This window comes from Hylobates moloch, unplaced genomic scaffold (assembly GCF_009828535.3).
Source record: "Hylobates moloch isolate HMO894 unplaced genomic scaffold, HMol_V3 SCAFFOLD_20, whole genome shotgun sequence".
In the NCBI taxonomy this organism is placed as follows: domain Eukaryota; kingdom Metazoa; phylum Chordata; class Mammalia; order Primates; family Hylobatidae; genus Hylobates; species Hylobates moloch.
The window spans coordinates 31,278,062-31,301,974 of record NW_026652295.1 but is presented as its reverse complement, the minus strand read 5'-3'; the positions used below and the strand labels follow the sequence as shown (position 1 = coordinate 31,301,974).

Here is a 23,913-nt window from a genome sequence, read left to right as displayed (position 1 = left end):
TAATTTTTTGTATTTTTAGTAGATACGGGGTTTCACTGTGTTAGCCAGGATGGTCTCGATCTCCTGACCTCGTGATCCACCCGCCTTGGCCTCCCAAAGTGCTGGGATTACAGGCGTGAGCCACCGCACCCGGCCTTTTCTTTTTCTAGAAAACCTTTTGGAAGTTCATGATATTTTGAATTTCAATGGATATTTCCTAGGAATAATGAGTTCAAATGAACGAATATGTGGAACAAAGCATCACCAACATTTATTTTTTCAGGATGAGGTGATGGAGAAAACCATCACAGAGAAATTGGGGCAAATAGTACATATAAAACAATACTTTGGGTGAGTCCACCCATCCCAAAGTCATATCAAAGAAGTGGCTGCAGATTGGAGCCCAAAGCCTTTGGTTCCTCAGTTTCCAAATGGATTCTCACTAGGCGGGATCATGAGTTTGCTTTGGACACCCCAAATTCTAACTATTTCTTTTGTTTCTCACATCCTTTCCTTCTTCCCCGGCCCCTTCCCCTCATGTTACACCTCTTGCTAGTTTGAGACGTCAATCGCCACTGAGAAAGAATTAAACCAATATTTTGAGCTGGCAAAATTCTTAGCCTAGTACAATTCCCTCAATTAAACTGTAGCTCAAGAATGTGTTCTCTAAAAATATGATTTAATTTTCTACCTAGCAACTCAGAATATTTTTCATAACTCCTCCAGGGCAGTGTGGATTATGTTGATGTGTTAGGAGGAAGTAGAAGGAAGAAAATGAATTGAGATGTATGTTTTACTTCCATGTTAAAGTCACCAAAATAGCAGTTGAAGGGATATTTGTGTCAGGCAATAGGGAGAATAATAATTTTATGCCACCCTCAAAAAACAACCACACATACACCCAAATTCTCTCACTCCTCAGAGAACGGGGAAGGAAAGAAAAGAGAAGCAAAATATGAGCTTGAGTGAAAAATCACAGAGGAGCCTGTAGCTATTTAGGGAGGGCTGCTGGCTGAAGTCAGGCAGGAAGAAAAAGATCAAAACACCCTGCCCTATTTTTCAGGCTCATTCAAGTTGAAGACAAAAACATAAATACGGGAGAAAGGAAGCAAACCACATCTTTTTCCTCTTGTCTCCCCAGAACTGAACAGTGTCTCTGATAAGCCCAGGCCCTTCTATTGTAGACACTGACACTAAGCACAGAAAATGACTCAAAAACGCTTCTAATGGGGTGAATCTGATGCTTCAGTTTATTTAAGATGTACCAGAGGCCATTGACGAAGGAGATCCATAGCTTGCTAACTGAAGCTTATTGCTTTCTCTTCTTAGTTCCCACGCCAGGCTCTATGCCATTCCTTGCTTGTGATGTGAGATCACTGGTTTCCTTTTGTTAGGTAGGATATGATTTCCTGACAGAGATCTGTCCTGACACCAAATAGCTATGATGAAATTCCTTAGTTATTTTGCTTTTTTGTGTATCTTATCATTACCAGAATACTAAAGCTATAGGAATAAAGTTTCCCTGGGTTCCCAAGAAATACAGTGTGACCGAAAAAGTACAGCCTAGGGACTTACTAGTTATGGGACCTTTGGTTCATTCCATCCTTGCTTCATCTGTAAAAGGGAGATCATGATAGTATCTACTGCAAAGGGTTTTGTGATGATTCTCTCTCTCTCACACACACAAGCACACATTTATATAGTGCTTAGAAAATGAACTCATAATAAGCAATTGACAAATGTTAGCTATTATTATTATGTAGGCAAATCAGATTTTAGAGTTTGTGAGCCTTAGACACATTTACACAGAAGAAAGAGCAGCCCTCCTAACTTTCTGCTCCAGCACCATATCCTCCACTTCCTCCCCATCCCCCCATCCCTTGCCATCTATCAACCCCCTCTTTCCTCTAAATCTAAATACAGGCCCCCATTTGATCCATATTGTCTAGGCCCTTCCTCTCCTCTCCACATAGACTTTCCTTCAGCTCTGAGGGAAGCTGCAGAAGCCCAGCCATGGTGCTGTCTACAAAGAAGGGGCATACGCCTCTTCCACCTGCTCATTACTGTGTCTGATCATCTCCGTGCCATGTCCTCGTTCACTTAGCCTAAGTTGGGTGTTTGTCTCCATTTCCAAATGCAATAAGACATCTGGGAAAGACTAAGGTAGGTGTGGGCAGGAAGAAGGGAGGAAGTTAGACCCAGTGGCTTGAGCACCCTCTGATGCCTCCTTATCCTCAGCTCCACACGAGCCCTCGCAGTGTGAGCTCCACAGCCATCCACCTGACCAGGGTCAAATGCCTTGTACATGGGGTCTACCTGTAAGCCTGTGGCCAGCCTTCCACTTCATGAATCGTCACATTTACATGAGACATGTGGAGGGAGAGGGGTCAACCTCCTAGCTCCTGTCCTGTAGCGGTTAAGTCAAGTCAGGCCAGGCTGTGGTAACCAAGCCAGTACCTTCTTTAAAGAACAGTTGTTTCTCATTCATACAGAGTGTGTTGTAGGTGTGAGTGATTCCCTGGGGCAGCTGCTCTTCATGGTGACTCAGCTAATTCGACTGCTTTTCTACTGGGATTGCGCCATCTCAACACAAGGCTGTCTTGGTTGACTTGGTTGGGGAGGAGGAGAAGAGTCATGCATGGGGAGTTAAGTTCTTTGACCAGGAACCTTTTGTTCACTTTCCGTTGGTGAGAACGAGTCGCACAGCTCCAGGAGAGTAGGAAGTCTAGTTTCTCGTTTTCCATGGGCCTAGGAATTAGAGGATGAACACTAGAGATGTCTTCCACGTCTTGCTCTCTTTTTCTTTACCTGTTATAATCTCCCGTGGAGAAGAAATTATTTTTCTGATTGGTCTGATCCAGGCCTCTAACCAAGGGCATTTACTAAGGGTCATAGAACAATAAAAGGTTGCACAATTGCATTTCACCTCTCTTTTTTGAATCCTGCTTAATTAAAACTTTAAAAACTCACTTAGAGACATCTTCTTGCTCTTCTTAGTTATCAAATATATTTTCTTCCAACTCCTTTTTGACAGATCTTGCCTTGTTCTCAGCTGAGTCCTTTGCAACCTTCTAAATGGAACTCCCTCATTTCCCTTTATCCCCTGCTAATCGTCCTGTCTTTGTTCTTTTATCGGAAGAAGTGTACCCTTCTTCCCCCAAGCCTTATGCTCTCTATCTTAGTCCATTTGTGTTACTGTAACAAGATACGCGAGATAGGGTAATTTATGAAGAACAGAAATTTATTTCTCATAGTTCTGGAAGCTAGACGTTCAAGGTCATGGCCCTGGAAGATTTGATGCCTTGGCCATCGACTTGAAAAAAGTCACTGCAGTGAACTTGTGGTTACCATGATATCCTGGGTTCATTCTTAACATGCACAGTATAGGCAAATCAGGGCCACATTTCATGATGAAAGATGATGTGAAACGATGAGTAAACATTGCCCTTTAAATAATAATAACATAGATGGTGAATTACAATTTGCACCTTTGGTTTTATTTGCTTAAAGATAGTGTTTTACTGTCTAGGTTTTACTGAAAGAATACTTAACTAAACACTTCAGTCAAATCATTCCAGTGTAACAGTCCTCACAAGGAGGAAGGCAGAAGGGCAAAAGTGCCAAGCTATTGCCTCCAACCCTTCTATTTTTATTGATTGACTGATTGATTGATTAAGACAGGGCCTCGTTCTGTTACCCATGCTGGAGTACAGTGGTGCATTCACGGGTCACTGCAACTTTGAACTTCTGGGCTCAAGTAGTCTTCCCACCTCAGCCTCCAAAGTAGCTAAGACCACAGGTGCATGCCACCATGTTTATTTCTTTAATTTTTTTAAATTTTATTTGGACACGGGGGTCTCACTATGTTTTCCAGGCTGGTCTCTAACTCCTGGCCTCAAGCAATCTTCCTCCTCAGCCTCCCAAAGTACTGGGATTACGGGCATGAGCCGTCATCCTTGCTCTCTCTAGCCCTTTTTAAAGTCTCTAATCCCATTCAGGAGGCCTCTGCATTCATGACTTAATCACCTCCTAAAGGGCCCACCTTTTGATACTATCACATTGATGATTAAGTTGCAACACATGAATTTTGAGTGACATTCAGACCACAGCATTTTGGAGAAAATGTTCCCTTTCTTCTCTTTTTTATCTTCAGTTTCTCTTTTCTACAGATGCCTTCCACTTCACTTGGAACCTTGTTGAGGTCTTTCCTGTCTTAAAAGTTTCTTTTCCCCAAACACCAGAACTCATTCCTTCTGTCTAACTGTAACTTTGTACTCGTTACCAACCTCTACTCATTTCTACCCCTGACTCCCCAGCCTCTGGTAACTACTAATGTACTCTTTACTTTGATGAGGTCAACTTTTTTAGATTCCACATATGAGTGAAATCATGTAATATAGTCCTTCTGTTCTTGGCTTATTTCACTTAACATAGGGCCCTCCAGGTTCACCCATGTTGTTACAAATGACAAGATTTCATGCTTTTTTATGGCTGAATAGTGTTCCATCATGTATATATATCACATACTAATTACCTTGATTTGATCACTACACAATGTATACGTGTGTTGAAACATGCATTACCCCATAAATATGTACAATTATTACGTGTCAATTTAAAAAACCCAAGAAAAGTATTTTTTCTTAGTGTTGTTTTTTTCTAAAGTGTATCCCATTTTTTCCTTTGTTTTCACTTTCAAAATTCTTGAAAGACTGTTTTAATCTGCTGCCTTTGTTTTCTTGTTTCCAATTCACTCTTGAAATATGGCTTCTACCTTTAACACTCTGCTGTCCTCTTGAAGGTTATTGGTGCCCTACTAATCATAAAACACAATAATGCTCTCTTATATTGTATCCTGTGAGCCTTTTTGCAAAATTTTATTCTTTGAGAATTCTCTTTCCATGTTTTCTTTCTTTTCTTTTTTTGTGGTCCTTTTGGCTTATAGGAAATCGTGCTCTCCAAATGTTCTCTATGTCTTCTATTTCTTCTCTGATAATCCCTTTACTAAATCCTCTTGAGGCATATGCTTCAGCATGCTTAATTTACATACTCTTAATTCCTTCCTAATTTACACACTGCCTGTCGGCAATGTCAACACCCCATAGGAAGGGAGACCTATTGGTCAGAACAGGCCAGGGAATAGTTCAAGAATACATAATAAACAGTCTGCCTAGTTCTTCTAGGGCCCCATAATATGTCGAACATATATTTTTACTTCTTCTCGCAGCCCAGTTTTAGTACACCTAAACTACTGTCAGTGATTCTGCAGGCAAACAATGGTTGAGTGGTATGACACAACTTGGTGAAAGTATCCTACCCAGTACCTGATGATGCAAAACTCTTCTATCTTGATTGGTTGTCAGTCTGAGGAGTTTCCAATCCTGGGGAAGCCAGAAAAACAGCGATTTATACTCTTAATGGGTACTTTTTGACTGAATTTTATGAACCCATTCTGAAGAGGCTGACAATTTTACTCTCTCATTTTTTTCCTTTCTCCAGAATGGGTTCTGGGTGGGTCCCCTGGGTGGTGGCTCTGCTAGTGAATCTGACCAGACTGGATTCCTCCATGACTCAAGGCACAGACTCTCCAGGTAAGAACAGAGCAATTATTTTTTTTCCAGTGTGTATGCAAGAATTGGCATGGGGGAGTGATGCCTTTCCTTGTAAGTCCAGGCCACAGACCAGACTGGAAGTGGCTTTTGGTTTCAAAGAGCAGTGTTCTTCCCTTTGGCAGAAAAGTACGCCTTGCCTCTTTACATGGGATGGACTTCATATACAGAGCCACCTATTCAAGGGGTAGGATGGCAGGAAGAGGGGAACGTTGTGTCTTGTTTAGGATCCTTATTGTGTGTATCAACCTCAGTCAGTGCCTGGGCATGTTTAAGGCCTTGACTTCAGTTCGAGCCTGCTGGGAAAAACCTGCAGGTGGCTGGGTCACAGAGGCATTCTGTGATTTTTCGGTCAGGACACGGAAAGAAACCTCAGTTGGGGTATATGTGGACAAATGAACCTGGAAACAAAGGATGCTCCTTCTGTCATTTATTAAGCCACTATTATATGGTCAGAATTGTACTAAACAGTTTTGAGAAGTAAGAGAAGTTGAATAGAATACATTGTCCTTGTCCTCCGGCTACCAGGTACAAGTTACTTGTCACTGTTATTTTTCTAGCACAGGTGACAGAATATGCAGCCATGAAGCAATGTGAGACCATGAAAGCACATATTAATGAGCAGAAACAGGATGTAATGTGCTGAGAACAGAATCCCCTTTGCATGTTAGTTTCATTAAATACAAAAGAGGAACAAACTTGGCTGGGGGAGATCATCATTCTTAGAGAATAGAAACCGCTCTGAGTTTATAATGTCCATTAAACAATACAACTGAAAAAAAAAATCAGCACAGATTTTAAATGATGTTGAAAAATTCAGATTTCCCCCCCTGGTTTACACTACTAGAGGAAATAGAGAAGAATATACATGCTGAGAAATTGCAGGCTGGAACTGCATCTGAAATTAGCTACTGAGTGAGGGATAAGTGGGGTTCACCCAGGAAGGTCATTCTTATGGCTCAGTTCAGAGTTGGAGGAGGCTTTTGAACTTAGAAAGGAAAGTAAATTACAACCCAGCATTAATAGCAATTATCCTTCAAGTCTTAACTTAGATGCAATTTCTTCAGGAAGTCCTTCCTGACTTACCTACATTATTAACCCCATTTGAATTTCCTTTTTATTGTAGTTGTTGTTCTTAAGTGCATAGAATTGGCTTAATTTTACCCAATGAGTTCACAGCACATTGTAATTATTAGCAGTAGTACAAGACTCTCTCGTCTCTTCCCTTGCCTCCGTTCCCATTCTCTCCCCTCCCTAGAGAATCCATTCTAAATGTGTCTGGTATGTCTCTAAGTATGAGAGTGGCCTTTAGAAATATGTAGCATTATTTCTCTTTATGTATTTTAAAAATTTAATAAATGTCATTGTGTGTTGAATCACATTCTGTTTCTTTTCTCTCTTGACCCTGTGCTTTTTGAGCATACTGAGGTCAAAGGCCTCCTCTTAGATCCATGTGGTCTGACGTAATTTACCAGGCATGGGTTTTCCCAGAAGAGGGGGCTGGTTCATGGTTTTGGTTTTGGTTTTCCAGAAGATTTTGTGATTCAGGCAAAGGCTGACTGTTACTTCACCAACGGGACAGAAAAGGTGCAGTTTGTGGTCAGATTCATCTTTAACTTGGAGGAGTATGTACGTTTCGACAGTGATGTGGGGATGTTTGTGGCATTGACGGAGCTGGGGCAGCCAGATGCTGAGCAGTGGAACAGCCGGCTGGATCTCTTGGAGAGGAGCAGAGAGGCCGTGGATGGGGTCTGTAGACACAACTACAGGCTGGGCGCACCCTTCACTGTGGGGAGAAAAGGTGAGCTGGAAGGTGAGGTCTGGCAGGGCTCAGGAATGTCTCCCATGTGAACCTGGCCATGGCTCTTCTTTCTTACAGGCAATTTTCTGCTTTAGGATAAATGGTTGTCTGTGTAGATGTTCTGGCCCCAGCTGTGATGCATTATCCTCACAAGTCAGCCACTGTGATCTTGGTCTCAGATCCCCAAGGTTCTCAGGGACTTCGAGGGCTAGTGTACTCTCAAAGAGAAGCAGTAATCGTGGGAGTACCTCAGAAAGTCTAAATCCTCCTGGCAGGCATTGACATACCCTGTTACTGATCTTGGGGGCTGAGACTTGCCTATACTTTGTGTTCACTTGGGTGATCTGGGAAAGAGATTAGACATAGTGATAGTCCCTAAAGAATCTCCTGTCCCAGCTTGGTGGTTTTCTTTCACGGTGTCTCATTTTTCCTCCCTTCCTAGTGCAACCAGAGGTGACAGTGTACCCAGAAAGGACCCCACTCCTGCACCAGCATAATCTGCTGCACTGCTCTGTGACAGGCTTCTATCCAGGGGATATCAAGATCAGGTGGTTCCTGAATGGGCAGGAGGAGAGAGCTGGGGTCATGTCCACTGGCCTTATCGGGAATGGAGACTGGACCTTTCAGACTGTGGTGATGCTAGAAATGACTCCTGAACTTGGACATGTCTACACCTGCCTTGTCGATCACTCCAGCCTGCTGAGCCCTGTTTCTGTGGAGTGGAGTGAGAATTAGTTTCTAGTACTCTCTGGGCCTGACTCAGGACTATACTGACTCAATACCGAGCCTGTGTCACTTCTGCATTTATCTTGGTCACAACATGAATTATTCTTTCCCTTGATCTGGGACAGTCACAGAAACCAGAGTCTTTGGGTTAGGGTGGAAGAAAACATGGCAGATATCTATCCTCATATCTTCCAAGAAATGAGGAGGTCTAATCACCTCATTATGTGCTTCCAACCCTATGAACTGGTGTCCTCTAATTCTTTGGTCTTAGTATTTAGGAGGCATTCTTATGGGCTGTAAGAATCTGTAACCGATGGGTGGTAACTCCATGGGTGCCAACTTTGGTTTCAAAGAACCATTTCTAAATTTGTTTATTTTCCTCTAGCTAGCATTGGATTTGGTGTGTAGTACAGATTCTGGGATTCCAAGAAAGTGCTTTAAATACTGGGATATTTTTACTAATTTTAAGACCTGTTTCCCATAGGAGCTCAGTCTGAGTATTCTTGGAGAAAGATGCTGAGTGGCATTGCAGCCTTCCTACTTGGGCTAATCTTCCTCCTGGTGGGAATCGTCATCCAGCTAAGGGCTCAGAAAGGTAATGAGCCTGTGAGGAGTGCCCTGCCGCCTGTCCCAGACCTTCCCCACTCCCACCTTCCCTAACATCAATGATCTGAGGCAAGGAAAGCTGATTGTACCTCTCAGGGATCACCGGGATAATTTTTTTCTGAAGCTAGAAATGGGATAAGCAGAGAGAGTGCTGACACTGACAGCCATTTGTTCTTCCCTCAGGATAACCATATTGGGTCCTAATTGGGGCAATCCATTCTTTTCTCGATTTCTTTCCAGGATATGTGAGGACGCAGATGTCTGGTAATGAGGTAATGTCTCTTTTTCCTTGTCTTTGAGTGGCAGATCATTCTCCCAGTTCTTTGGCCAGAGGGAGATGACATGTGGGTAGGGAGGAGTAAGGTTGGTGCTGTCTGGATGGGACTATCCCCTGAGTCTCTGGAACGGCTGTGGGGGGTGGTGAGGCTGTCTCCTGAGACCTTCATCACTGTTCCTCCAGGTCTCAAGAGCTGTTCTGCTCCCTCAGCCATGCTAAGGTCCTCACTGAAGCTTCTCTCTCTGGAACCTGAAGTAGTGATGAGTAGTCTGGGCCCTGGGTGAGGTAAAGGACATTCATGAGGTCAATGTTCTGGGAATAACTCTCTTCCCTGATCCTTGGAGGAGCCCAAACTGATTCTGGAGCTCTGTGTTCTGGGATCATGCATCTCCCACCCATCTGCCCTTCTTCCTTCTATGTGTACATCATTAATCCCTATTGCCAAGGACACTGTCCAGAAACTCTCCTAAGACCTTACTCCTTCCAGCCCCAAATCATTTACTTTTCTGTGGTCCAGCCCTACTCCTATAAGTCATGATCTCCAAAGCTTTCTGTCTTCCAACTGCAGTCTCCACAGTCTTCAGAAGACAAATGCTCAGGTGTCACTGTTTCCTTTTCACTGCTTTTAAAGAACTTTTTATTGTCAAATAAAATGGAGATACAAAAAAATGTACAATTTAGTGAATTATTTAAGGAAAACCCCTGTAATCAAGTCAAGGAACAGGACTTTGCCAGCTCCAGCAGAAGTCTCTGTGTATGTCAGGCCAATCAAAGCCTCTCCCTCCCCTCAAAAGTGACCATATCCTGACTTTATTGTAACCTCTTTCATGTCTTTGTAGTCTATTCCCCCAGGTATGTGTTCCTGGACGCCACAGCTTAGTTGCTTTTACATCTCTTATACTTCACTGGTTTCTCCCCCAGCAGCCATTTTCCCCCTTATGATTAATTGGTGGAAAACTCGAGCCATTTGACCTGTAGAGTTTCCCACACTCTGGATTTTGCTGGCTGCGTGCACATGATGCAGTGTAACACATCCTCTGCCCTCTGTGCCTCCCACAAATTGGCATCTGGATGCAGAGGCTGGATCAGACTCTGGTTCCATCTTTTCCTTTGGAAAATCTATACGTGGTGTTGTGGCCTTTCACCATGAGATACATAATTTCCAGCTGTTTCTTTTTGTGATGTTAGCAACCATTGATACTAATTACTTAGGTCTGTTAATTTATTGGGGATTGCTAAGTGGTGGTATTCTGTCATTTTTTTCTTCATTCATATGCTTTATTAGTGCTACAAAGAGAAAGTTCCCTTCATTTACTAGTGAAGAGACACTTCCCTCCACTTACTAGTGGGCTACTCAGTGGTACAGTGGAAAGGCAGGATCAGTGTTTGACTCTCCTTTTATTTACCAATTTTCAAGTTAACAAATTGGTTCCCTACTATTAATAAAACCTACAGATGGACAATCAGGTTTTACTTTTCATTCTTTAAATAATATAGACAGAAGGATTTAAATGTTTGATAGGTTTTATTCTATTGCAATTTTTTGCTTGTTAAAGCTTATATCCTATATTTTTGGTGAGTGAAAACTTCTTCAAGTGGCTAAAAATGAAACTGAGTTCTTTTGACACAAAGTTCTTTTGATAATTTCTTTGTTATCTGGGATGACAAGATGTTTCTGGTTATCTTGCTCATTTCTGGGCCAGACCTGATGGTACCCATTTTTCCAGAAATCCCTGGTTTAGTTTAGTGGGAAATGACATTTAAGACTATAATACAGCGTTAGGGTGTTTTGTCCCACTGAACCCGCTGCTGGAGTCACCTCAAAAGTGGCGTCAAGGGAGTTACCACAAGGAAGTGCCTGAAACCATTCTGAGATGGTGTGGGTTAGGATTCAAAGAAAGAAGCACTAAATGCCAAGGTGATCAGTCCAAAGCATTTGTTTGGGGAATTTACCTACAGAGGGCTTCAGGAGTCCTTGCAGACAGCAAGAGAAAAGAGATGTTCTGCCTAGGTATGTCAGCAGCAAGGGGGTCAGGGTATGGAGTTTATATGAAGGTTTAAGGAACCTGGCTCAGCGCTGGGACAAAGTTTCAGTGTTTAGAGCAACAACCTAGATACCTTTATCAGTGCCTGGGAGTGTTCAAGACCTTGGCTGGGGTTCAAGCCTGCTGGGAAAAACCTGCAGCTGGCTGGGTCACAGAGGCATTCTGTGATTTTTCAGTCAGGACATGGAAAGACAGCAGGGAGAGGGGCACTGGGGGAGCCTAAATAGATAGGAGTGGTCATTGTGTCCGGCCTGTTCAATGGAAATAAAACATTTATACATGTATATATTTAAAAAAAATCAGTCGCCCAGGCACGGTGGCTCACACCTGTAATCCCAGCACTTTGGGAGCCCGAGGCGGGTGAATCACGAGGTCAAGAGATTGAGACCATCCTGGGCAACACGGTGAAACCTCGTCTCTACTAAAAATACAAAAATTAGCTGGGTGTGGTGGCTTGCGCCTGTAGTCCCAGCTGCTTGGGAGGCTGAGGCAGGAGAATCGCTTGAACCTGGGAGGCAGAGGTTACAGTGAGCCAAGATTGTGCCACTGCACTCCAGCCTGGTGACAGAGCAATACTCCATCTTAAAAAAAAAAAAAAAATCGGTCTTTTCTGTATTACTTCTGCATCTCCTTTGTTTTACACCAAGATCTCTGGTTTTCAAGGACACAGGGACAGACACAGTTAGAATGTCCATACTTACTTGCTTTTCCTGAGTTAACATAGACAGCAGTCTAAGGATAATAACACTCATACTACAGCCACCAAAATGGCTACTGAAAACGGTTGAAATTCTTTTTACCTACGTTCTCCCTATTACCTGTGTTCTCCCTTTTTACCTATGCTCTCTCCCACTTTCTAGTTGAACTATGTCTATATTAGTTGAACCTGTACCATTGCACTGACTGCTTGCTCCCTTATTAGTCTTAGTTCTGTGAGTAGAGATATGTTTAACGCTCACCATCATTCCTTATGTTGATATCCCTGTCATGTTGTGGTTTTCTTTTTCTTTTTTTTTTTTTTTTGAGACGGTGTCTCGCTCTGTCGCCCAGGCTGGAGTGCAGTGGCGCGATCTCGGCTCACTGCAAGCTCCGCCTCCCGGGTTCACGCCATTCTCCTGCCTCAGCCTCTCCGAGTAGCTGGGACTACAGGCGCCCGCCACCACGCCCGGCTAATTTTTTGTATTTTTAGTAGAGACGGGGTTTCACCATGGTCTCGATCTCCTGACCTCGTGATCCGCCCGCCTCGGCCTCCCAAAGTGCTGGGATTACAAGCGTGAGCCACCGCGCCCGGCCATGTTGTGGTTTTCAAGGTGTGGTCCATGGATCCCTGGGAGGGTCCCTGGGACCCTTCAAGGGGCCTATGAAGTCAAGCTATTTTTCTAATTATACTAAGATGTTATTTGCCTTTTTCACTGTGTTATTTACATGGTGGTACAGAAATCTATGGTGGTCATGTGAAACTGTTAGTGCCTGAGCACAAATCAAGGCGGTGAGACCAAGCTGTACAGGTAGTCATGTTCTTCGCTGCCATAAACCTACAGTAAAAAACAAACAAACAAACAAACAACAACAAAAAAGCAAAATCCAGTGACCGTGATGAAGCAATAAAATCATTACTTTACTAAATTTTAAACCTCAAGCACACATCTGTTTAATAGTCAGTGTAAGAACATAGGCAGCATTTCTGGTGCATACTGATGGAAAGACAGTTGTCCTGTGGAAAAGCCATTGTACGATTGCATGAGTTGTGAGTGAAGTTAAACATTTTTTTTTTTTTAGTGGGTCATCATTTTCCTTGAAAGAATGACTGAAAGGCACACTGTGATTATTCAGACCTGGATATTTGGTAGAAATTTTCTCAAAAATAAACACTATGACCCTATCCTATAAAAGAAAATAATATTGACAGTGGAAATTTGAATTTCAAGAGAAAATTAAAATTTTGGAAAACCACATGTGCTGCAGCTTCTCACTACTTAAAGATTTTTCTGATGAGATTGGTGGTGATATTAACAAGTATGGTTTAAAAATTATTGTTTAATAAAATATATCAACACTTTAAAGATCTGCATAATCCCATGAACCAATAATTTACAAATAATCAATGCATGATATTGCAAAGTCATGCATAGAGGAAAAGATCCATTTAAAGATAGACTAGTGAATTTTAACATAACAGAATATGAAAAGTTAATTGATAAGGTTTCGGATTCCACACTGCAACTAACCTGCAAGAATCTGCCGTTTCTTGAGTTTTGGTGTCTTATCGAGGAAGAACAGTTACAATAGCTGAAATAGCTATTGAAACTTTCCTCCTTTTCCCAACTGTGTATCAGAGCGAGGCCAAATTTTCTTCTTGTACTGTAGCCAAAACAACATAGAAGAAGAATATACAACCAAGCTAGCTTTATTAAGCCAGACATTAAAGAGATTTTTACAAATGTAAAATAATTCCTTTTTTTCCCACTATTTCTTTGTGCTGGAGAAGACAGCTATTTTCCATGAAAGTTATGTTGTTTATGTTAATATGTAATGGGTTTGTTGTTATTTAATAACAAATTAATATAAACGTCACTTTACATAACCCACGTAAACTAAAGCTTCTTGGTGTTCTCAACGATTTTATGAACAAAAAGGGATCCTGATACCAAAAGAATTATAAACTACTGATGTAGTCATCGTGATTGTTTGAAACTATTTCTCCCAGGTGCCTCAGGAAGACTTAGGAAAGTGTCTTAGTTTGTATGAGCTGCTATAACCAACTACCAGAGACTGGATGGCTTAAAAACAGCAGAAATGTATTTTTCACAGTTCTGGAGACTGGAGGTCTGAGATCAGTGTGTCAGCCTGGTAGGGATCTGGTGAAGGCCTGCTGGCAGCATCTTCTCACTACGACCTCACGTGGCAGAAGGAAAGGGAGCTCTCTGGAGTCTCCCTTATAAGGGCCCTAATCCCATTCATAATGGCTGCACCCTCATGACCTGATCAACTTCCAAAGGCATCACCTCCTGATACCATCACCTTGGGCATTAGGATTTCATCATATGAATTTTGGGAAGGCACATTCAGTCTACACCAGGAAGTTCTTGCACTTCATAGTTGAAAGTCAGTTTTGTGGCTATAAAAATCTTGGTTCCATTTTCTGCTGTTGAGTATCTTAAAAAGTTACATTTTCACATAACTGCTATCAAAAAGTCTGATGATAATCTAATTATTAATAAGTCATTGCTACTTTTGCTGAGTATCCAGATGATATTTTCTTTTTCTTTCGTATCCACAAATTTTATTGACATGTATCTTGGTAGGGGGGAGGGCAAGATGGCTGACTAGATGCAGCCAGGTGCAACAGCTCTCAACGAGGAACCCAGATGACTGGCGTGCTCCTAACAGATGTTCAGACAGACGACACCTAGAGTGGACAGAGGGAAGATGCAGAAGCTGGGCTGATGGGGGAGAAAGCTGGGAACCCTGCGTGGGGCTACAGCACATCCGGACTCATTCCTGTCCTCCAATGGCTCCAGGGAAATGGGTGAGTTGAACTGGCAAGGAGCAACCCACTGTCACCATGACCTCTGGAACCATGGCAGGAGGATACCCATCGACCACCATGGACACTTGAGTTGGCAGGGAGAGCTGCTTAGAGAAGTGGTAGGGGCGGCAAGCCAGCTGGTGTGGAGCCTAGAGGATTCAGTGCAGGGGCATCTGCAGTGGAGCCTGATGGCCATTTCCCTGGGCTCGACTTACTCCCATAGGAGACATCAGCCCTAGGAGAACTGTTGGTCCTGAAATCTGTAGGGTGGTCTTGCCCATCAGATGAGTCTGGTTCTATCTGAGCACACCTTGGTCTTCTGGCCTCTCCTGGGGCCCCAGCCTGGCCACATCTGCTTGCAGGGCAGCCTCAGGTGCCCTATGGGCCTGTACCGTAGCTTCTACACTGGCAGACCATGCCTGACCAGTGAGTGGAGAGCTCCAGCGAGGAGGCCCCTATGACCAGGCACCAGACTGCATACTCCCTCCCCACACTACAGCTTCCTCTGGGCCCACAGCAACTCCCCACATCACTTTGCTGGTACATGTCTGCTGGGTGGGTTTTGTTTTCCTTGCCTCACCAGCATATAGGAGTGCAATTCACCCCCCACCACTCCCCTGCTGACTGCCATTGCAGACAGAGCCTTGGTGGGCACAGAGTCAGCCAGCCCCACTCCCTCCATCATCCTACCCTGTGCTAACACTGTGCAGAGAACAGTAGATCCTCCCCCACTCCTGCACAGAAAAGGCATGCCGACCTGCACCTGCCAATGCCCTGCGTGTGAGCCAACATGACCTCCTGTGTGACCACACACACAGTTGCCAGCAGGGGCCCCCCTGCCCTTCCTACAGCTGCATTGCCTCTGCCACTGTGGTGGATGACTGCAGGGAGGGGGGCACCCCGGCACCTGCTAGTACTCTGCTGCAGCTGCCACTACCGCTGCTGCTGGCACACTCAAACAAGGACAGATCCTGCTGTCACTGTACTATGAAACACTTTGGCTGACACCACTCATTGGAGTGTAGTGACCAGTGATCTGGGAGCACTTTGGACTGCACCATCCCCCCGCCCCGCCCAACCCCGCCCATCTCAGCAGATTTCTAACTCTGAGGAAACAGAGAACAAAGTCAGGGCCCCAAACAAGTCCCAAAGAATTACAGCATGCAGTCCAGGAGTTGGGAGGGGAATATTGGCCAAATAAAATCTTCCAGAAGTGAAGTCAATTGGCTGAATCCACCTTATACCACAATCAAACCCTCAAAGTCATCAAATAGGATAAATAGGATAAATAAAAAGGTTGGATGATCTTTGCTGTCCAAAGGTCAGCAATCTCAAAGATTAAAGGAAAATAAGCCCTCAAAGATGAGAAAGAATCAGGGCAAGAACCTTGACAACTCAAAAAGCCAGAGTGCCTTCTTTTCTCCAAATGACCACATCACCTCTGGAGCAAGGATTCTGAACTGGGCTGAGATGGCTGAAATGACAGATATGTAATTCAGAATAAGGATAGAAACGAAGATCATTGAGCTACAGAAGTACATTGAAACCCAATCCAAGGTAGCTAAAAATCATGATAAAACAATGCAGGAGCTTATAGATAAAATAGCCAGTATAGATAAGAACATAACCAACTTGATAGAGCTGAAAAACACACTATAAGAATTTCATAATGCAATCACAACTATTAATAGCAGAATAGACAGAGTGGAAAAAAGAATCTCCATGCTTCAAGACTGGCTTTCTGAAATAAGACAGTCAGACAAGAATAGAGAAAAAAGAATGAAAAGGAAGGAACAAAACTTCTGAAAAATATGAGATTATGTAAAGAGACAAAATCTATGACTCATTGGTGTTCCTGAGAGAGATGGGGAGAATGAAACCAACTTGGAAAACATATTTCAGGGTATCATCCATGAGAATGTCCCCAACCCAGCTAGAGAGGCCAACTGTTGGGAGCAAGCCCCCCAAAATCTGGCCATAAACTGGCTCCAAAACTGGCCATAAACAAAATCTCTGCAGCACTGTGACATGTTCATAATGGCCCTAACGCTCAAGCTGGAAGGTTATGGGTTTACGGGAATGAGGGCAAGGAACACCTGGCCCGCCCAGGGAAGAAAACTGCTTAAAGGCATTCTTAAGCCACAAACAATAGCATGAGTGATCTGTGCCTTAAGGACATGCTCCTGCTGCAGTTAACTAGCCCAAACTATTCCTTTAATTCAGCCCATCCCTTCGTTTCCCATAAGGGATACTTTTAATTAATTTAATATCTATAGAAACAATGCTAATGACTGGTTTGCTGTTAATAAATACTTGGGTAAATCTCTGTTCAGGGGTCTCAGCTCTGAAGGCTGTGAGGAGACCCCTGATTTCCCACTTCACACCTCTATATTTCTGTGTGTGTGTCTTTAATTCCTCTAGCGCTGCTGGGTTAGGGTCTCCCTGACCAAGCTGGTCTCGGCAGCCAAAATTCAAATACAGGAAATGCAGAGAACTGCAGTAAGATACTTCACAAGAAGATAATTCCAAAGGCACATAATTATCAGATTCTCCAAGGTTGAAAGGAAAGAAAAACAGTTGGCAGCTAGAGAGAAAGGCCAGGTCACCCATAATGAAAAGTCCATCAGACTAACAGTGGACTTGCCAGCAGAATCTCTACAAGCCAGAAAAGACCGGGGGGCCAACATTCAGTATTCTTAAAGAAAATAAAGTTCAACCCAGAATTTCATATCTGGCCAAATTAAGCTTCAAAAGTGAAGGAGAAATAAGAACCTTTTCAGAGAAGGAAATGCTGAGGGAATTCATTACCACTAGACTTGTCTTACAAGAGCTCCTGAAGGAAGCACTAAATATGGAAAGGAAAGACTGTTACTAGCCACTACAAAAACACTCTGAAGTACACAGACCAGTGACACTATAAAGCAACCACATAAACAAGTCTGCAAATTAACCGGCTAACATCATGATGACAGGATCAAATCCACACATATCAATATAATCTTAAATGTAAATGGGCTAGTGTCCTAATTAAAAGGCACAGAGCAGTAATTTGGATAAAGAACCAAGGCCTATTTGTATGCTGTCCTTAAGAGACCCATCTCACATGCAATGACACACATAGGGTCAAAATAAGCAAATGGAGAAAAATCTACCAAGCAAAAGGAAAACAGAAAAAAGCAGGGGTTGCAATATTAGTTTCAGACAAAACAGACTTTAAACCAACAAAGATCAAAAACGACAAAGAAGGGCATTACATAATGGTAAAGGGTTCAATTCAACAAAAGATCTAGCTATCCTGAAAATATGTACCTCCAAAAGAGGAGCACCCTGATTCATAAAGCAAGTTCTTAGCGACCTTCAAAGAGGCTTAGACTCCCACACAATAATAGTGGGAGACTTTGACATCCCACTGACAATATTAGACAGATCATCAAGACAGAAAATTAACAAAGATATTCAGGACCTGAACTCGGCTCTGGATCAAATGAACCTGATAGACATCTGTAGAACTTTCCACCCAAAAAAGACAGAATATACATTTTTCTCATTGCTACATGGCACATACTGTAAAATTGATTACATAATTAGAAGTAAAACACTCCTCAGCAAATGCAAAATAACTGATCATAACAAACAATCTCTTGGACCACAGCACAATCAAATTAGAAATCAAGTCTAAAAAGTTCACTCAAAACCATAAAATTACATGGAAATTAAATAACCTCTCCTGAATGACTTTTGGGTAAATAATGAAATTCAGGCAAAAAACAAGAAGCTCTTTAACATGAATGAGAACAAAGATACGACACACCAGAAGCTCTGGGACACAACTAAAGCAGTGTTAAGAGGAAATTTATAGCACTAAATGCCCACATCAAAAAGTTAGAAAGATCTCAATTTAACAACCTAACATAATAACTAAAAGAACTAGAGTATCAAGAGCCAACCAATCTCAAGGCTAGCAGAAGACAAGAAATAACCAAAATCCAGAACTGAATGGAAGGAGATTGAGACACAAAAATGATTCAAAAGATCAATGAATCCAGGAGCTGGTTTTATGAAATAATTAATGAAATAGATGGACTGCTAGCTAGACTAATGAAAAGAGAGAAGATTCAAATAAACACAATTAGAAATGACAAAGGAGGTATTACCACTGACCCCACAGAAATACAGACAACCATCAGAGAATATTATGAATACCTCTATGACATAAAGTGGAAAATCTAGAAGAAATGGATAAATTCCTGGACACATACACCCGCCAAGACTGAACTAGGAAGAAATTGAATCTAAGAACAGACTAATAATGAGCTCTGAAATTGAGTCAGTAATAAATAGACTATCAGTCAAAAAAGAAAAAAAAAGCCCAGGACCAAATGGATTCACAGCTGAATTCTATCAGGTGTACAAAGAAGAAATGGTACCATTCCTGCTGAAACTATTCTAAAAAATTCATAACTCACTCTATGAAGCTAGCATCATCTAAATATCAAAACCTGGCAGAGACACAACAAAAGAAGAAAACTTCAGGCCAATATCCTTGATAAACATTGATGCAAAAAATCCTCAACAAAATATTGGCAAACCGAATCCAGCAGCACATCCAAAAGCCAATCTACCATGATCAAGTAGGCTTTGTCCCTGGGATATGAGGTTTGTTCAACATATAAAAATCAATAAATGTGATTCGTCACATAAACAAAACTAAAGACAAAACCCACATGATTATCTCAATAGATGCAGAAAAGTCTTCTGATAAAATTAAACACTCCTTCATGTTAAAAACTCTCAATAAACTAGGTATTGAAGGAACATACTTCAAAATAAGAAGAGCCATCTATGACAAACCCACAACCAATATCATCCTGAATGGGCAAAAGTTAGAAGCATTCCCCTTGAAAACTGGCAGAAGACAGGAATGCCCCCTCTCATTACTCCTAATCAACATAGTACTGGAAGTCCTTGCCAGGGCAATCAGGCAAGGGAAAAGAACAAATAGCGGCCAAATAGGAAAAGAGGAAGTCAAAGTATTCCTGTTTGCGGACGACATGATCCTATATCCAGAAAACCCTATCGTCTCAGCCCAAAAGCTTCTTAAGCTGATAAACAACTTCAGCAAGGTCTCAGGATACAAAATCAATGTGCAAAAGTTACTAACATTTCTATACACCAACAACAGTCAAGCCTAGAGCAAAATCAAAAATGCAGTCCTATTCACAATTGCCACAAACAGAATAAAATACCTAGGAATACAGCTAACCAGGGAGGTGAAAGATCTCCACAAGAAGAACTAAAAAGCACTGCTCAAAGACATCAGAAATGACACAAACAAATGGAAAAACATTGCATGCTCATGGATAGGAAGAAATAATATCATTAAAATGGCCATACTGCCCAAAGCAATTTATCATTCAATGTTATTCCTATTAAACTACCATTGAGATGCTTCACAGAACTAGTAAAAACTATTTTAAAATGCATATGGAACCAAAAAGGATACATAAATACAAAATAAGGACATGAAAACATATGCAGTGTCATTAGCCATTAGAGAATTACAAATTAAAACCACAATAAGATATTACTATATACCTATCACGATGGCTAAAAATAAAAAGTAGGCACAATACCAAATGCTGGTGAGGATGCAGAGAAAATAGATCACTCACATTTGGCTGCTGGGAATGTAATATAGTACAGCCACACTGGAAAATAGTTTGGCATTTTCTTTAAAAGCGAAACATGCAACCACCATACAACCCAGCAATTGCACTCCTGAGCATTTATCCCAGAGAAATGAAGACTTACGTTCAGAGAAAAATCTGCACATGTATGCTCATAGCAGCTTTATTCAGACAAAAACTGGAAACAAACTGTGGTATATCCATACCAGGAAATACTACCTAGCAATAAAAACGAACAAACTGGATACAGGCACCACGACCTGGATGAATCACCAGGGAATTACGCTGAGTGAAAAAAAAATTGCAAAATGTGGTCTACTAAATGATTCCACTTATATAACATTCCTGAAATGCCAAAACTGTAGAAATGGAAATTTATAGTTGCTGTGCTAATGAAGAAGTGGGAGCGAAGTGGCTGTGGCTATGAAAGGGCAAAATGAGGGATATTATAGTGATGAAAATGTTCTTTATTTTAGTTATATCAATGTCAATATCCAGACTGTGATAATTTACTGTAGTTTACAAGATGTTATACTTGGGGGAAACTAGGTAAAATGCACATGAGATATCTCTGTAATATTTCTTAAAAGTGTCTGTGAATCAACAATTATATCAAAATAAAAAGTATAATTTAATACAACATCTTAACATTTTCAACAAAACTAAGTGTCAAAGTCTCCCCATAAACCTCAAATACAAATTGGTGGAGACAAACCACTAGTAGTTGCACGTTATTAATTTTTCCTGTTATGGATTATGCCTTTGGTGTCAAGTCTAAAAGCGTTTTGCTTAACCCTAGATCTGAAGATTTTCTCCTGACAGTTTTGTGACTTTATGTTTTACATATTAGACTTTGATCCATTTTTATTTCTTCCTTTGAAATCTGCACGCCTTTTTTTTTTCTCGCCCATTACACTGTCTAGAACTTCCAACGCTATGTTGAATAAGCATGGCGAGAGTGGACATCATTGCTTTGTTCCCGATCTTTGGGGGAAAAATTTCAGTCTTTCACCACTATATCCGCTGTAAGATTTTTTGCAGATGCTCTTTATCAAGTTGAGGCAGTTCCTCTCTATTTGCATTTTTCTGAGCATTTTATCATGAATGGCCATTGAATTACATATTCTAATACCTCATATATGTACATCATTAGGATTACACTTCTTTAAATAGCTGCCTTTTCTACTGGTTGTCAAATGAGCTGTATCCTTTCTGTTTAATGCCTACATGAAGTCTTTAAATATGGACTCTATGTCATATATTTAGTCCCTTTCAGGTTTCCAATATAAAGTGATATGATTTCAGCTACTTAAGCACTTATTTTGGCTTTATGCCTCATGTAGTTTAGATTTATTATGAGTTTGCACTTACATTTGATTCCTTTTTATACTCCTAACGTCTTTTTTTCTTAAACAAGTGGCCTATATATTTGGACTCACAATATTTATACACCCTTTGTCACCAGGGGTACATGTCCTTATGTCTTAAAGCACATGCTTCTGGAGTCCTGTCGTGTTATACGTTTCCTCTAAAACAAACCCTCCATGTCATTTGAGAGCCAACCCCACTTTTCAAGTTATTTAGGCTGCTGTAACCTCCATTAATAAAGGATTCAAAAGTCATAATTGTGTGATTCTTTAGGAATTATCCAAAAAGGCAATTTGATTTATTTTCCAAATATCCTGGATCTGAAATAATCTATCAGAGTTTATTTCTATGCTTGGAAAGCTTCCTTTGATGTCAGCATTTGCTGTAGCATTAGCTACACAGCTTATGTAGCTAAGTAAGAAATGAATTGCTTTTGTTGGTTTCTTAATACATTCTGTCCATCAAGTACATTGAGTTGTTTAGAATTGTTTTGAGTCAACAGTGTAACAAGCATCCAAAATCTTGTACAGTCAATTTTCTTTGACTATTGTGCAAGAAGGTCAATTTCTATTTCCTCTGTTGACAATATCCTGAGCGTTTTGAAGTTATACAATTGCAGTGATAATTTAGCAGAAAAGTGTTAACATTTTAACCTAAATAATTGATTTTGTGTTAAAGAAATTCCGATGTAGGAATGTATTTAGTATTAACTATATGGAATTCTCTATAAATCTCATAAACACAGTAGTTACTTTTCTGAAGGGGATTAAAAATTAAATATCAAAATTTTCATTTTAGAAAATAAAAAATGTGGCTCACATCTGTAATCCCAGCACTTTGGGAGGCCGAGGCAAGCGGATCATGAGGTCAGGAGATCGAGACCATCCTGGCTAACACAGTGAAACCCCATCTCTACTAAAAAACACGAAAAATTAGCTGGGCGTGGTGGCAGGTGCCTGTAGTCCCAGCTACTCGGGAGGCTGAGATAGGAGAATGGTGTGAACCCAGGAGGTGGAGCTTGCAGTGAACTGAGATCGCGCCACTGCACTCCAGGCTGAGAGAAATAGATAAATTAAACCATGTCATGTATAAAAAAAAAAAAAAAAGAAAGGAAAAAATGTCTTTTTTCTTTTTAAAATTTTCCTATTTTAATATTTAAAATTATTTTATCTTTTTTTAAAAAAATTATACATGACATGGTTTAAAACATCAAATACAGATGGTTCCTGACTTATGATGGTGCCACTTAAAATTGTTCAGCTATGATGGTGTGAAAGCAGTACACATTCTGGAGGAAATGTACTTCAAATTTAAAATGTCGATCTTTCTCTGGGCTAGTGATATGTGGTACAACACTCTCACCTGACGCTGAGCAGCAGCAGTGAGCCACAGCTCCCAGTCAGCCTCGCTAATGTAAGTGTTCTGAGCATGTTGAGGGTAGGCTGGGCTAAACTATGATGTTTGATAGGTTAGGGGTATTGAATGCATTTTCAACTTGCAGTTTATCAGGACACAAACCCACCTTAAGTCAAGGAGCATCTGTATTTCTACAGGGCTTGTTATGCAGAACAGCTGACCACACTGCCTCCCCTTTCCTCTTTCCAGACAGAAATTCTAGTAGATAGTCCCATTTTACAAATGAGAAAGTGGAGGCTTAGGGAGGTTAATTAACACACCCAAGTTCATATGGGTAGGAAGTGATGGAGCTATGACAAGAACTCAAATCCATATGGCCCCCAAGCCTGAGGTTTGAGCTATATTGCTTCATAATTACAGGATATATTAGTTTCCTATTGGTGCTGTAACAAATTACCACAATTTAGTGTCTTAAAACAACAAAAATGTATTGTTGGACAGTTCTGGAAATTATAAGGCTAAAATGGGTCCTGTTAAATTAAATTAAATTTGGCCTAAAGCTGCCTCTGTACTTTGAATTCCTACATAGTATACTGAAATCTAACTTAATGTGTAAGAAAATTGTACCCTAACTTAAGAAGATATTCTTGTAATAAATAGCTGAATCTCAGGCAAACACAGCAGCCAAGCTTCAGGCAATCACAGGTTGCCAACTGATCAGACCATGATCAAATAAGGCAAACACTGAGCTGTAAACAATCAAGCTGCTTCTGTATACCACTTCCTTTTTCTCTCTATAAATATTGCCTGCCCCTGTTGCTGAATGGAGCTCTCTGTACCTCTTCTGGTCCTGGATGCTGCCCAATTCATGAATTGTGCTTTGCTCAAATAAATCAAAATAAATTTAATTTGTTCAAAGTTTTTCTTTTA

General features: G+C 41.2%; 1 protein-coding gene across 2 annotated transcripts; it reads left to right on the top strand.

The window, feature by feature from the left end:
• Positions 1-5,377: 5,377 nt before the first annotated feature.
• LOC116460420 (HLA class II histocompatibility antigen, DO beta chain) lies at positions 5,378-9,904 on the top strand. 2 transcript variants are annotated; one of them, XM_058432511.1, is made up of 6 exons: positions 5,378-5,570; positions 7,123-7,389; positions 7,832-8,113; positions 8,600-8,710; positions 8,962-8,993; positions 9,182-9,904. In XM_058432511.1, the coding sequence occupies exons 1-6, from the start codon at positions 5,480-5,482 to the stop codon at positions 9,215-9,217; spliced, it is 819 nt and encodes a 272-aa protein (XP_058288494.1). In that variant the 5' UTR covers positions 5,378-5,479; the 3' UTR covers positions 9,218-9,904. The 2 variants fall into 2 exon arrangements, with proteins under 2 accessions (XP_058288494.1, XP_031997450.1); XM_032141559.2 differs by having other exon boundaries at positions 7,120-7,389; positions 9,182-9,897.
• The last annotated feature ends 14,009 nt before the right edge of the window (positions 9,905-23,913 follow it).

Bases quoted from the DNA above. Each gene is read 5' to 3' on its own strand.
- LOC116460420 (XM_032141559.2), top strand. From the start codon at position 5,480: ATGGGTTCTGGGTGGGTCCCCTGGGTGGTGGCTCTGCTAGTGAATCTG. The intron at 8,711-8,961 runs GTAATGAGCCTG...ATTTCTTTCCAG, and splicing joins CCAGCTAAGGGCTCAGAAAG to GATATGTGAGGACGCAGATG. The intron at 8,994-9,181 runs GTAATGTCTCTT...CTGTTCCTCCAG, and splicing joins CGCAGATGTCTGGTAATGAG to GTCTCAAGAGCTGTTCTGCT.